General features: G+C 43.3%; 1 protein-coding gene across 1 annotated transcript; it reads left to right on the forward strand.

The window, feature by feature from the left end:
- The first annotated feature begins 6,370 nt into the window (after nucleotides 1–6,370).
- On the forward strand, nucleotides 6,371–12,812 carry LOC118796096 (zona pellucida sperm-binding protein 3-like). Its single transcript, XM_036554927.1, has 9 exons — nucleotides 6,371–6,556; nucleotides 7,186–7,301; nucleotides 7,596–7,699; nucleotides 7,771–7,948; nucleotides 8,139–8,256; nucleotides 8,332–8,417; nucleotides 8,811–8,962; nucleotides 9,318–9,539; nucleotides 12,391–12,812. Exons 1-9 carry the CDS (start codon nucleotides 6,371–6,373, stop codon nucleotides 12,810–12,812), a joined length of 1,584 nt encoding a protein of 527 aa, XP_036410820.1.
- The last annotated feature ends 1,798 nt before the right edge of the window (nucleotides 12,813–14,610 follow it).

Raw genomic sequence — 14,610 nt, forward strand, 5'->3', positions numbered from 1 at the left:
GACCGCTTTGGGGTTTCTTTGGTACTCTGTGACACGGGGCCGACGGGCGTCGCTGCACCGCCGAGCATGAAATCACAGCCCATGCGAATCGAAAAATGTGTGGACCGGTATTTCCAGTTTCACTCCTGTTCAGAACTTTCAATTATTGCTACATTTAAAAGGAAATTACACAAGGGTGCCATATTATCTGGCATGCTTCCAGTTTATTTCCACCGATGCTGCTGTTGCTGTTGCTGAAGGGGAACGCCCCACCCTGTAGATAATATAAATATAATCACGGCAGAGGCAGAAAGCACTCAAGAAAGTGACAGACAGGTACAATGATGCAGCAAAACGTCAAGCTTTGTGAGTATTATCGTACCTTTCACAATAACCATATTATGGGAAAATATACGTATTTTTTTCTCTTTCTTCTAACTAAAGCAGGTACAAGAAATGGAGTAAAGAATGTTGCTGACAAAGTTTAAATTGCAGTTATTTTATATTACAAAATTTTTGCTGTTAGAAAACACTGTTTTTCTTTGCGCAATAGGTCTTTGACAGCAACATTGAGCAACTTAAGTTAGACTGCAACTTTCGTTTGAGCGCTTGCGCTCGTTCAGGTCTTGATAGCATGTGGAGAGAGATGTGATGTGACGCGCTGCTTTTCGCGTCCCCGCTCAGGTTTCGTCAGGTGGCTGTTCGCGGTCGGGCTCTTCTCACAGCTATGCGACGTAAGCGTGGGGAACCCGGTCAGAGCGCACGCCGGTCCGGATTCTGTGAACATGAAGAACTGCGTATCATACTCCAGGGCACTGCTGGACAACGTGAGAGTGGCACTTGGGCCGGTAAGTGACGTGTTAATTTTATACGTGGTTAATGTGTTTCAGAGATTATAAGATTTGTCAGTATTGTACCGATCGAGTATTGTATCAATAAGGACATTTCAATTTGTTCCAATACAGGGCGATCTTTTCAGAGGAATAAACTGCACGGAGCAGAATATGGAGTTGAACACTAGGACTAAAACTGTGTCTGCTTGTGTGCCAAGACATCGACAGGTAAGGCAACCTGCATTAGGGAAGACATAAATACATACATAAATAATACGATTTCAGTACGTTGATGATATGTGAAACACGGGAAACATAATTATTCATTTCCGAAATTAACTTGAGTTATAAGTTATAATGAGTAACTTAACTAAAAGTTATCCTGATTAAAGGCGTAGGTCATACAGGTGCGACCACAGATTACTTGCGCCACCCATTGTTGGCAAATGTTATTACCGTTTAACATATACTACTAACATACAGTACACATCTGTTATGTAACTCACCCTAATATATTGTATAGTCCAGTAAGAAAGTTTGACATGTGCCACCAAAATTGTTTCCAGTTTCTAAAAAAATGCCATTTGTCAAAGCAACTCACATCAAGCCACAATCTCGTATTACTGATGACGTTATACAGTCGTTTTACGATATACAGAATTATCCAATGCCTCTGCTTAATTAATCACAGAAATATTTAACGTTGCTACCTTGTGTCCTCAGTTCCTAGCCTGTACAGTGAGATTGTTACATCCAGAAACAGGGAAAAATGGCATAATGCATTTTGGGATTTGCATGGGATTTCAATTACTGTGAAAGCATAAAATCATTTCAAATGATTCCATTTTATTGCCTTTTAAAAAAATGAACAGATCTTCTTTGTGGATTCCTTCTAAGGTAAAGGCTAGGGACAACACCTGCATTTGTAAAATTGTGATTGAAATATCCGGAATTGGCATCATAACTCCTTGATCTTGGATACTTGTTCAGTGTTTAATCCTATGGTCATTGAATGCTTCACTGCAGGTTTGTCTGTTTCTCAACTATTATACTAGCTAAAGTGCTAAATATGTTCCATCCACTGACATTACCACTATGCTACACTGCTGCCCAATACAGGTTTTTTTCATTAATTGTCATGGATTCATTTGTAAATATCATTTCACTCGACAGGATACCTCATGCCCTGGTTATAGAGGCACCAAGTTCAATCAGGTACGTTTCTGCCCTTCACCCTAAAGCTGGTCTTTAAAAATCAGTTTCGGTTTTGTTCTTGATGGCTTGTCCATGCCCCCTTCCCCCTGCAGAGAGAATGCCTGCTGAACATCATGGAGGACCTGCAGTATTACCGGAGCGTGCTGCTAGCGTACCCAAGTCATGCCCCGGGTTCCACCCTGGTCAGGGTTATTGATGAACTCATGGAGGTACGAAGAACACAGCACAGCACATCTCTCTCTCACACACACGCGCGCGCACGCACGCACGCATACACACAACACAGCTGTGCCTCATGTAATGTTCAAGCCATGCACTTGCATCAAGGCTTTCATTTCCTTCCCATTTTCACAAGGGCAACTTCAATATGAACCAATGTGTGCAGAAAATGTCCAACCTGCATATGGAGATAATTTATTTAATATTGATTTGGTTTATAAACTAACAATCAATCAATCTGTGGCTTTTGTTTTTTCACATTTTTTCTAATATGGTTATTTTTAGAGTCTGTAGTGGCAGGAGTAGATTGCTATAAAATGAAATTTCACACCAGCTGACTTATGCTTTCCTTGTGCGTAATTGGTTTATTTGTGTTTTATTTTTTCCTCAAACAGCATTGTTTTGCATCTTCTGCTCCCAGTGGTGCTTCTGCAATAATGGTGAGCTCTTTTCCTTGCTGGTTAACTTTATTTCCTTCTCAAAGTATCTTGTCCATTTTAAATTTTCATTGTATTTTCATTTTTATTCATTTTTTAAGACATTAATTTAGTCATTATTATTTGGAATACACAGACCAAGATCAAAATTTGATGTAAATTCAGTCAAGTTTCAAAATCTCTTACATCATGCAATGGCATATTATTCTCCCATCCAGGTTTCCCCGGGTCCGGGCAATACTTTTGATGAGAGGCTACAGCTGTGTAGAGTATTAAAAGGGTTCCAGGTTCGAGCCATCACCATCAACCGAGTCATGGGTTACATTGCTGCTGGAGACAACAAGATTTGAGTCTTCATCATCATCATCATCACAATCATCATCATCATCATCGTCATCATCATTATCATAAAAAACCACCAATAAGCTACTTCCCTGCTGGAAACCTGAAATGAGTCATCATCGTTGTCATCATCATAATCATCATCATCATCATCAACAACAGATTTGTCATATTCAAGTCATGAGCGCTATCATATCTAGGAGATACAAGAACACAGACTTCATTATTGCCAACATCATCATCATCATCATCATCATCCTCATCGACAGAACAGCAAGCTCCATCACTCTTGTAGTGGACAAGGACAGGAGTTTGTATCCTCATCGTCCTCTTCTATCAAATCACCAGCGTCACTACTCAAGAGGTGCTCGCGCATCTCCAGGACTTAAAACGATGCCGGACTTTGCAGGCACTATGGCAAGCACAGCAAAAGAGATGCTGCTTTTCTCCATGACCACAGTGACCACTCTTGCCGGGTCTGTCCTGATGCCCAGCATGTGAAATCTGAGCCAGCTACTGAGTGGCGGGTGTTGTGTGTGTAGAGAGAACCAACATGCTTAACACATCCAATCCTGCTAAATATCTCACTGAACCTTTGCTCACACCAAAAGTTCAGACAACTACCCAGTATTTGTAATCTACAAACCTCACTCAAAAAGAACCACACCAGCACAGCTATCAGAAAACAATTCAACTGTTTTTGTATTTATTAATCTATGATTTTTGGAGTGCATGTGAGTATGTGTGTGCATATGTTTTGATATTTAAGTATTGTGGATCATTTTTTATATGAAAAGGAATGCTGTCATTAGTATTTAATTTGTATGTTATATTTATTCCATTGGTTTAATGTATTTATTCATTAATTTGTTAAATTCCATGATGTGTGTGATGATTTGTAAATCAAATTTCCAACTCTCCATGCACCGCTTGGTGACATGTGCATGAAAATAATAAAGGACGTAGATTGGAATCTGTGTGAAATCTTGTTTTATGTTCTGCAGTCAGACTGAGAACTACTAATGTAACGGTGTCTGATGACTGGGGTGAACTGCTAGAGTCTACCCATGATAATGCAAAGGATTTGAACACCTTAAGGGTTTTTTGGCCTTAACCTTGATCAATCTTTATAAAAAGTTTTTATTTTCTAAAAGGTTTGACTGGAGAAATGAGCAGCACGAAGAAAGCACCCTTTCATTTGAATTGGAGTTGTATATTCTGTTAATGATCATCATGTTTGCTTAGTCGTATAGTCATAATTTCAACGCCTGCATCAACATGCAGGCGTTGAAATTTCCATCCACTGCGTGGAACCTTGAGCAAACCGCAACGCATATTACGTTAAAAGGGCACATGACTTTGTTGATGTGGCTTCCAGGACGGCTTTGGGGAAGCCCAAGCGAAAAGCAGACCCCCGTCGAGTAGCGGACCAGTGCGATGACAATGCAGGGGACAACCAACAGTACAGCAATGATACATTGTGACAACAGTTCACGTCACAAAACATTGCGTTAAAGCTATTTGCGGGCCGCCCGAATCAGATGCTGACATCATTACAGCATGCTGGAATTATAATTTCTACCTTTGCAATGCTTCTTTGAGTTCTGTGAATTGCGTTTTTAACCGAATTTCTTATTCGGACACACCAGAAAGATTTATGAACCAAAGACGACCCCAGCTGGGAGGTGGAACGAGGGCTAGGTTAAACTTGTAAAATTTACGCTTCCTCTCCTTTCCGCTCAGTCGGTGCAGCTACAGCCAAAATCCGCGTCCACTTTAATGTCAGCACGGATTTTGGCAAACAGGACTGCTCCTTACTTTGATGTGTGTTCCCCGCTTTGAACGACACGGCTAAACTAATAGCTCTATCATGACAGAGAAGTCTTTTTCCCCAACAGAAGAGCACAATATCTCATCAGATTCAGCACACGATCTTGTACTTGAAAATTAAACAATACTGACATCTAGTGGTGTACCTATGGCCCTCAACGACGGAAAAACCTACTTGGTAACTACTTAACAATTCGCCAACCTGAACCTTTGTAAAGCTCTATAAATTGTATCACTGTTCATAAAAAGCCATTACTTTCACGAAGGAACGCGATTGTTGTAGGCCTATCATAAATGGGACTTTTACGTGATTTAGAGATAACAGACGGCTGTGTGGATCAGTTGAAGAAAGGAAGTAACATATAATCGTAACTGCAATTACCCACATACTACTAAACCGAAAACAAGCATGTATTAATTTGCTAAACGGATGCAAAAGTGGAAAACAAGTTCTAGAAATAGCTTTACTTGCATAATTTCTTAACGCGAACACACTTACAACCGTACCTAACCTACCTCCAGCAATGTCGGATCCATATCAGTTATTTAGTTAACTGCCCAATCAAAACTTGGAACTAAACTAGAACGAAATTGAGAATCCGCAATATGCCCCCAGCACTAGCGTTCACTGGAAACATTAATCAAGAGCTCTCTAATCACAACACCAGAATCCATTCCTTCAATCAAATAAGGAACTGACGTAATTGCAGTTTCAAAGCACGATTCTGATGGCAATCCCTTAAACGATTATTTCAAACCTGTGTGGAAGCTGTTACCACAACTACTAGCAATCAGGAGGCAGTCCCGCGCTTATAAACACATGTGGCTCCAGTCAATACGGTAAACAAATTCAATTCTTCTGTTTACAACAGGGGCTGGAGACCAAATATGAAATTAATTCACCATGGGTAACAACACTGGTGTTGGCACTTAGCCATCTGCGTCATTGTCACTGCTGGTTCATATGCCCTCAACTCTGGTTTTTTTTTTTGTGTGTGTAAACCAATGTAGTAGTCTTAATGGTCAATTTCAACTGCTCAAATGAGCAGCTGGTATCAAAGAGCAGCTAGGTTCAGGACTCCCTGGAATTAGACTAATCAGGATGCATATTTGCATCTGGTGTGGGTTCCTCAGCCTAGGCTACCATTGGAAGCTGCAACACCTTGTGTAAATTTAAATAAGCATACAGCAAGTTTGAGTGTATTAAATGCTGGTGACGGTATGTGCGGGAGGTAGTGGTTTTGGTAAACCTGCAAATTTGTATTGGTAACTTGAATGGGGTTTACAAACAGAATGCTGAGGTGGCTTGCTGGATTGCTGCTAGTTTCTCTGCTGGCAGAATCCTATCCCCCAGTTGTATTCCTCAACTCGAGTGGCCAGGGAAAACTCCCAGCCAGGCAACCACAGCAGCCTGAATTACCCCCTTCTCCTGTGCCCCAATACCCCACTATAGCCAAGGGCGGAAATGACGGCTCTGACCAACTGCCAGTTGTCTTGAAGTGCCATGAATCTGCGATGGAGATCATAGTGATGGCAGACCTGTTTGGCATAGGCATCCCGATAGACGGGGCGGACCTGCGGCTGGGCATGGACCCCCAGCCCAAGGGCTCCCCGATTGAACCCCCCTGCAGAGCTGTGGCATCAGGAGATGCAGAGTACACCATCCTCGCTGGGCTGGCAGACTGTGGCACCCAGCTTAAAGTAAGTGTTGCAGCCTGCAACCATCAACATTATGGGCCTATGAAGGGAGTGCTGTGGGTGGTGTCCTGAACCCCCATAATGGGTATACAATAGGCTGTCCGATTTGTTTGAACCAATGAAGGGTGTGGGGTTTTTTTTTTTTTTTTTTTTTTTTTTTTTTTTTGCTGTCTGTAGGAAAACCTTGTTCACCTTGGTGTTGTTGATGGAGCATAACAAATTTATTTTGGGAACGGCACCAGTGCAATACTGTAAACTAGGGTATAAATAAAATGGAAAAATCTTAAAATGCAGGCAAGTGAATGGGTTCTGGGCAAGCGGCAATAGGCTTTTTTCGTTGACATTGTTGAACTTTGAAGCAAGCTGCTTTGATGGGAGGGATGTGCGGGCTTTTAACCTCTTTACATTACCTGTTAACCCTTAACTATTGGCATTAATGTATGGCGCACTAATTGTGGTAAGAATGGGTGCCATAAATTGGGCAATTATGCAGCTTGGGCATATTGCCAGTTTTTTTTTTTTTTCTATTTTTTTTCTTTGCATTGTTTGTAAACACTTTCCACAATGGAGAGCAGAGTGGTCTTCCAAATGGAGTTTTCCAGAAGTCTGAGGCAACTTTTTCTTCACTGCAGTTAACGGATGATACACTGACCTACACGAACAAACTTGTCTACTCGCCAAAGCCCTCTCCAGATGGCATCATTCGATTTGAAACCACTGAATTTGTAATTGAGTGCCATTATCAAAGGTGAGGCCCTGTTTACAGTACTACCGTAGCCTGTCGCAATTTGCACTCCATGCCTGAAATGTCCTCTGCCTCCATTAAAGATGTTGGAGAACCAAATGCTTAGCTCTCTTCTCCCCAGCCTTTTCAACAGTAAAGATCGAGGATCTCACCTGCATGAGCAGTGCGAGTATACACAGTATTGTCCTCCTGTTATGGGGAAAGTCAGTTTTACATTTGTATCCCGTGATTTTTGGCACACTTAAGTTCTGAGGCTTTCTCTGGTGCTTTCCCATGGCCACCTTTGCTTGTTCTCAGGCAGTACAGTGTGAACAGCGTTGCCCTGCTGCCCACCTGGGTCCCCTTCACTACTACCCAGTCTGCAGAGGACTTCCTGGACTTCTCCTTGAGACTCATGGCTGGTAAGCCCAGGTCTGTGTGATGCAGTCAGGTGAAAGGCCGCTCGGCTGTTTACTCCCAGACCTCCCCGCAGATGACTGGAGCTCTGTGAGGTCCTCCAGCATTTACTACCTGGGAGATGTGATGCACCTAGAAGCCTCTGTCAACCAGTACCACCACATGCCTCTCCGCCTTTTCGTGGACTCCTGTCTGGCTACCCTGGAGCCTGACGTGAACTCTAGTCCGCGATACGCGTTCATAGAGAACAATGGGTGAGTAACTCCCGAGAATGGTGTAGACTCTGCCCCCCCCCCCAATGTATCGGTACATCGATTGGATCAATGATGGCTTTCCCAGTTGTAGATAATTTTATCTTGGTCCCTGGATTGGATGGGACGGTGCAAACGGTTGAGCTGTAGATGCTAGCTTTCAGTACCCTGCCTCCTGCTGATGTCGTGCTAGGTGCCTCACTGATGGCAAGTTAACAGGGTCCAGGTCACACTTCATGTCCAGAATCCAGGACAACAAACTCCAGTTCATGCTGGATGCCTTCAGGTTCCACCGGGATGCCAGGAGCTCGGCAAGTGCTTTCTTGTAAGCGATCGTGTTGCTTTGTGTCTGTTGCTGGTTTTGACCACTCCGCTCCCCCTTACAGCTTTACATCACCTGTCTCCTGAAGGCCGTGCCAAGCGGATTCAGTGCCCAGTCTGGGAATCGGGCTTGTTGCTGGTATGATGGAAGGTGGGTTGTCTGCAGGCAGTGACGAGGGATGCTTTGTGTGTCAAATGGGTGCAATAACACTTTGAGATAACCCAAATGCCAATAACTGATGGCCCCATAAATGGATCAAATGCGCTGTTACTTCACAATGTCTCCTCTGCCAACTGACTTGGCTAAATTTCAGACAAAATTCACTCCTCACCTCGGGGTGATGCCTCCAAAGAACTTGATTGAATTCTGTTCAACACATTGCCCATCTCGCTTTTGTTTGGTGTCGGTTGCCGATTCAAATATCGCATAGCGGGAAACCAAAGAGGATCAAATGGGGGGGCCCCCATGGTCATTTCAAAAGATCTAAAATGATACTCATATGCGCTCTGTTGCAGGTTAAAGCTTTCTGTGGTCTCTTTCCAGGTGGATGTCTGCAGACGGGAATGACCAGGTGTGTGGCGGCTGTGACGCGTCCGCTGGGTCGAGCCCCCCCAGTTCCCCAAGCGCGCCGGTTCGCTATGGCAAAGTCATGGCGAACGCGGGTGTATGGAAAAGGGGAACCGACCCAAAAGCAGGTGGGGCTGGTACCTTGGATGGATCTGTCTGGGGCTTTGTGTGACTGGCATTGATGGATGTGTTTGCCCTCAGGGTGGGGAAGGGTGGCCTCCATGGGCCCTCTGACTGTCCTTCCGATGGAGCAGAAGGCATCCTCGGAGACTGTTACGGCTGAGACTGCTGACACCTCTGTGCACACCCCGTCAGAAGTGGTTGAGGAGGCTAGCGCTACAGTGGGTGCTCCAGCTAACATGCCTGACGCAGCAGGCGTTTTGGTGGACGCCACAGAGGTCCCTTCAGCTGAACAGGAGGACACTTCAGTGGATGACCCTGCTGCTGTTGTGGGTGCCCCTGTTCATGCTGCGGATGCCCCAGATATCCCTCTGACTGAGGAATTTGAAACTGCAGATGAATTGGCATTCCCCATGGCTGAGGAGTCGGGCACTTTTGTGGACACCCTAGATGCACTTGATCAGGTGAACAGCTCCGCGGTCACCGTGGCTATCCTGGATGAGCTGAACGAAACTTCAGAGAACACTACTGCAGTCCCTCCTACTGATGTGGACACTTTGGATAGCTTGGTGGATGTTGCATCTGGTGAAGTAGATTCTGCCCTCATCCCTTCAGATAATCCTCTACCTGAGGCAGTGACCACTGTCATAACTCCAGCAGTCCCAGATGAAGACATTGTGGTGGATTGACCAGGCTTAAAGCTTACCCAGTTGCATTGTGTACACCCAGCATTATGATGGAGTGTCAAATGGGGAAAGCTACAGTATGATTTCTGGAAGCTGAATGTTAAACTGTCATTCTCTGCTTTGAACCAGTACTGTTCCAGGGTGATCATGGGCACAAAATGGATCTGTATGCCAGTGAGAAATTAAAAACCTTTTAAAATGACCTGTTTGTCTGAGTTGTATCCTAAATGCAAGCAGCTGTTAGTTTGGGCCTGGAGGGGTAAAGCACAGGGTAGGCTTGCCTGTTCTCACTGGGCATGCTTTTCTGCAACTTGCCCATAAAAGGAGGGTGTGTTCACTTCCAGCTCTTAGACATGTGAAGGCAAATCCATATCTCCAGATACAGAGCATTGCATATAGCTGCTCTCTGCAGAAGTAGCTTTTAGCAGCCCATTGCAGTCTTCCTAGTGGCATTAGGATACTCAAGTATTGCTCTTGCACCAGACAAACAATACTGCAGCAATACTCATGAACACTGCATCCAGACTATGGGGACCATGATCTTTGCAGCACATGCACTGGTGGATCTGAAGTGGGTAAAGCCAAAATCTCAAGACAAAGATCTGTTCAGAAAAACCTAGGTGCACATTTTAAAATGCAACTCAAATATTTCAAATATTGGGACTAGCTGCACTGCAATCTTGAATGGCTTGAGCATGAAATTCAGTCATGATGATGGAGTGTGTGTGTATAGCCATCACTACTGGCCACCATTGTATCCAATAGGCAGATTAGGCAAGAAACGACACTGAGTAGATTAAGCAGGCTGGTCCACTTCCAGTGGTTTTAATGGCATAATGCTACAGTAATCAGATTTTGTTTGTTGTGCTTTGCCTCCCCCCAACCCTTTATGAGAAATGATAAGGATCAACCAGCATTAGCTATTCTAAATGAAATGGTAGATATTTCTGCATAATTGTCTTATGTGAGCGAGTAAGATCCTTGGGACGGGAATGACAAATTGGAGTCAGATTACCCTATGGAGCAGAGACTGATTGTGCAGGTCCGTGCAGCAAGGCTTAGCTAGAATCCATTTGTGTGCTAGTCCTTTGCGTTGCTGTTTTTAACCTGTTCTCTGTGCGGTTATGGTGATTTACGGGCTGTTACCTTGGAAAAACTGTCATTCTCACCTGTTGGATATTGCAAATACTGGTACCTTTTCGTTAACAGTCAGGCTGACTTGCATAGCCCACAATTTCATTTATATGTGGACATTTCGAGACAATCCTTGTAAAATGTGCTCCTTCTAATCGCAATTCTACCTTTCATTTACCCTTTCACTTCAGCAAACTAGCTGCTTTCAGATCTTTAGACGAATCTTTGGACGAAATAATCGCATATAATTTCGAACACATGACCATTTTTCACGCGGAAACGTATTCGCAGAGGATCCGTAACACGGTGCGGATGTGTGTGGTTTCAGTACCAAGGACAGAGCCTCAAGCTGCCGCAGTCAAAAGAAACACGTTTATCAACATCGTAGACCCTCTCGCCAGGCTGCCGCCATTACCTCATTCGGTGTCCCTGCTGGTCACCAACTGCCTATCGATTTACAGGTTTTGTTGCACATGATTTTTGGAGTGGCAATGAGACATCATATCGATGGTTTCCGGCGCCACTTGTGTACTTTCTTCCAAACTCACATGTCTCCGTGTTAATACTGTGAAGCCACTGATACCAGATTGTGTGTGGATGCTTTTCATCGTTATATTCTGTGATATAAAACTCAGTTCATGGAGTCAATGGTCTGTACAATCCGTAAACAAGTCGAGGTCAGGGCCAAGATGCATTTTACACTAATCAACAATAGGCGGCCTTAAAAGACACAGAGGTGGTTTGACTTTTAATTGATTGAACATTGGCTTCTAGAGTATGATCCAAAACGCCGATATTATTAATTCATGCACCGTTGTTGTTGTTCTTACTGTAGTTCTTGTTGTTGATGATGATTAAGTTCATCACTTCCACCGCGCGAGGAAATTAGAAAAGGACTCGCGGTTTAAGAGCTTCTGTTCCAAACAAAGTTTTATGCGAAAAACGTTCCGCGATTCCCCATCACATTTCCCATGACCGTGCGACAAATGGAGATGGGACGCATTAAAAAGCACATTAAAACCCACGATCGATGGATCATGCATTTTTAATTGCAGGGAGATTTATTATCGCCTCCCATTTTGCGCTCCGTCTCACCGAATAGCAGATTCGTGGGACTCTTTGTCTCGCACAGTTATGCACAAATAAGTCACGTCTACTGTGTTGTGAGACTAGCAATTGCGTGCGCTAAAATGTTCGGAAGATGAACATTAAGGAAGCATCGTTCAAAAAAATTAGCTTTCTAACGTACTAGGAGGAAAAGGATAAGGAGTTATAAATAAGAAAAAAAAGTTCATTCGTTTGGCTGCCTTCTCGTGCAGAGCTTCACGATGATGTAACATTAATCAGCATGCACCTGAGCTTAAACTGTGAAGGAACAGGCAGACTGGGCGATTCTCGTGCGTATTCATATCGGGGCGCATCTAAACTTCTGCTACTCACAAAGCTGCAAAAGAATAAATTAAAAAAGAATTAAACAAAAAAAATTAATAAAATAAGGGAAGCGGGCAATATACGCAACCAACACAAAAAAGAAAAACAAAGTATGCATTATCTATCAAAAGATTCAGCATCGTGCTTAACTTTTCTGACTGTACTTGTGATTTCTGTAAGCCAAGCACTCAAGTGTGGAGACACCGTGTGCCGCGGGGAGGACCAGCAATGCTGTGCTCAAGGCAACGGCAGTGCAACCGAGCGCTGCTGCAACCACCCGCTGCACACCTTTTTCGGCAACATGGGCTGGATAACGCGGAAACTCTCCGGGATCTTGATCCTTCTGCTGCTGTTCGCCATGGGCTACTTCATCCAGCGCATCGTCTGCCCTAGACCCCGCCGAAGGCAACAGGAGCCTTCGCTCCTCAGCGGACATGCCACAGCGTCGCAAGACTCCCTGCTGGAGCGAGTACCTGAACGCACCCTCGGAGATGTCACCCCAACTGTCCCATTGCCCGCGTACGATGAGGTGAAATACTTGCCAACGTACGAGGAGACCATGCACGAGGTGCCCCGGGTTCGTGCGGCACCAGCGGCAGTAAGTTAACGGGACGCACTGGTGCCCAACTTCAGCATTACCCCCCTGTACCTGTCTCCACATTCTGAACTCTCTTTGAGCAAACATAGCTATATTTTAAAATATATATATCTATATATAGTTATTTTGTCATATATGTGAAAAATTCAAGGTATTCTATAAAAATCTAGTGTTTCTGAGCTAATAAGTGTCACAGTATGAGACAATGTGTTGTAACAGTATTGTTAGGGCAGAGTGCATGTTGGTGACATTACGATGGTTTGTTTTTTAAGCGAATGAGAAGCTTAAATGTAAGTGATAGGCGATCTGCCAAGAAATTGAAATATTCCTATTTTACATGAATGTACGTAAAGCCGCACAAAATCAAATCAGAAATATTGTGCTATGATTTCAAGTATTAAAATTCTGCTTCAAACTGACTGTAGAAGCCAGTTGTACAGCTACTTGCCTTTCTTTTCAGTAACATGGAAGTTGAAATGGAAAGGGAATTACATGTCGTTACCTTGCAAATTTGCAACTTAATTGCATGAAACGGCGTCATGCACATAGAGAAGACAGCGAGTGGCCTGAGAAAGGGTTCTGCAAACAAACAAAGCGTTTATAAGAGCATTTAAATCTTACACATCAGCCAGGAAGAACCCAGAAAAAGGAGTAGGCTCTTATTCTCACGTAAGAAATGAGAGAAAGAAGAATGCTGTCAAAACACGTTTGGTCCTATCGTTCTTTTAACAAAGAGTGAATGGACAAATTCAATAAATAAATATTTTACTTCTAAGAATAAGCAACCCAAGTTTAAACACCGAATTAACAATCTAAATGTGAATTGAAAATATCAAAATAATGAAAATTGTATTAAAATGTGTCCTTACACCCGATTTCTTATTGCCGTAATTAGGGTATGCATTCAGAAGGTAAATTTGGTATAGCCTATTTGAAGAATACAGTATAGTATTTGGTTAATTACAGCACATCTGGAGCTAAACATAAAGCATACTCGTCTCAAGTCTCATTAAACCTTTTTTACCCTTACGTATAGTTATTACTGGAGTGTATGATTTGCTCGCCAGAGAAGAGTTTTGTTTTTTTTCCGTTTTGGTTTGGGTGAAAAATAATTTATTCGATTCAGCTGAGTCAAACAATACTGCTAAAATACAGAATTTCTAGTGAAGACCGGAGGACGATGTTTGAATCTTGCCATTCTTCAGCGAAGCGTTTTGGCCCTGGCTACTCCTGAGAATCTCTGAAGGACTTTCCCCACTCTGTGTAATTAGTCACTGGCAGGGCAACAGGCCTTTAAAATATGAGCATTTCAAACCTGGGAAATCCATTAAATGTTACTTGACAAGTTGAGAAGTTCACTTGAATCAAACACCAAGTACTTTGTCATCACTCAAGCCTAAAAAGGGAAGTGGTTAAGATCGCAGGTAAACTCTAAAATGCACTGCACAGCAGTCATGGGGGCAAACTTGAGCCCTTTGGGTGTGATCTGCTGATACACAATGACGACTGGGTGTGTGAAACAAGAGCAGAAAGCATTTTACCATGGAAAAAGCTGCACCAATAAATTTACAGCAATACAGATTAATGGCCAGTAGTAGATTAAAGAGGTTCTAGCAAAAGCAGAAATGCTTACTAAACCTGAGTTTTCATCTGACACACTCATAATTCATAAAGCTGAAATGTTACTGGAACACTAAAAGTACAGCAACTTAAGTGCTAAAGACCCTGTGACCAGGAGCCCAGAAAGACAACTGTGCCGGCTATGCATAAGTTTGTATGGCTACGTTACAGTTCCGAAGCTAATGTG

The sequence above is a fragment of the Megalops cyprinoides genome, chromosome 20, assembly GCF_013368585.1.
Source record: "Megalops cyprinoides isolate fMegCyp1 chromosome 20, fMegCyp1.pri, whole genome shotgun sequence".
In the NCBI taxonomy this organism is placed as follows: Eukaryota; Metazoa; Chordata; class Actinopteri; order Elopiformes; family Megalopidae; genus Megalops; species Megalops cyprinoides.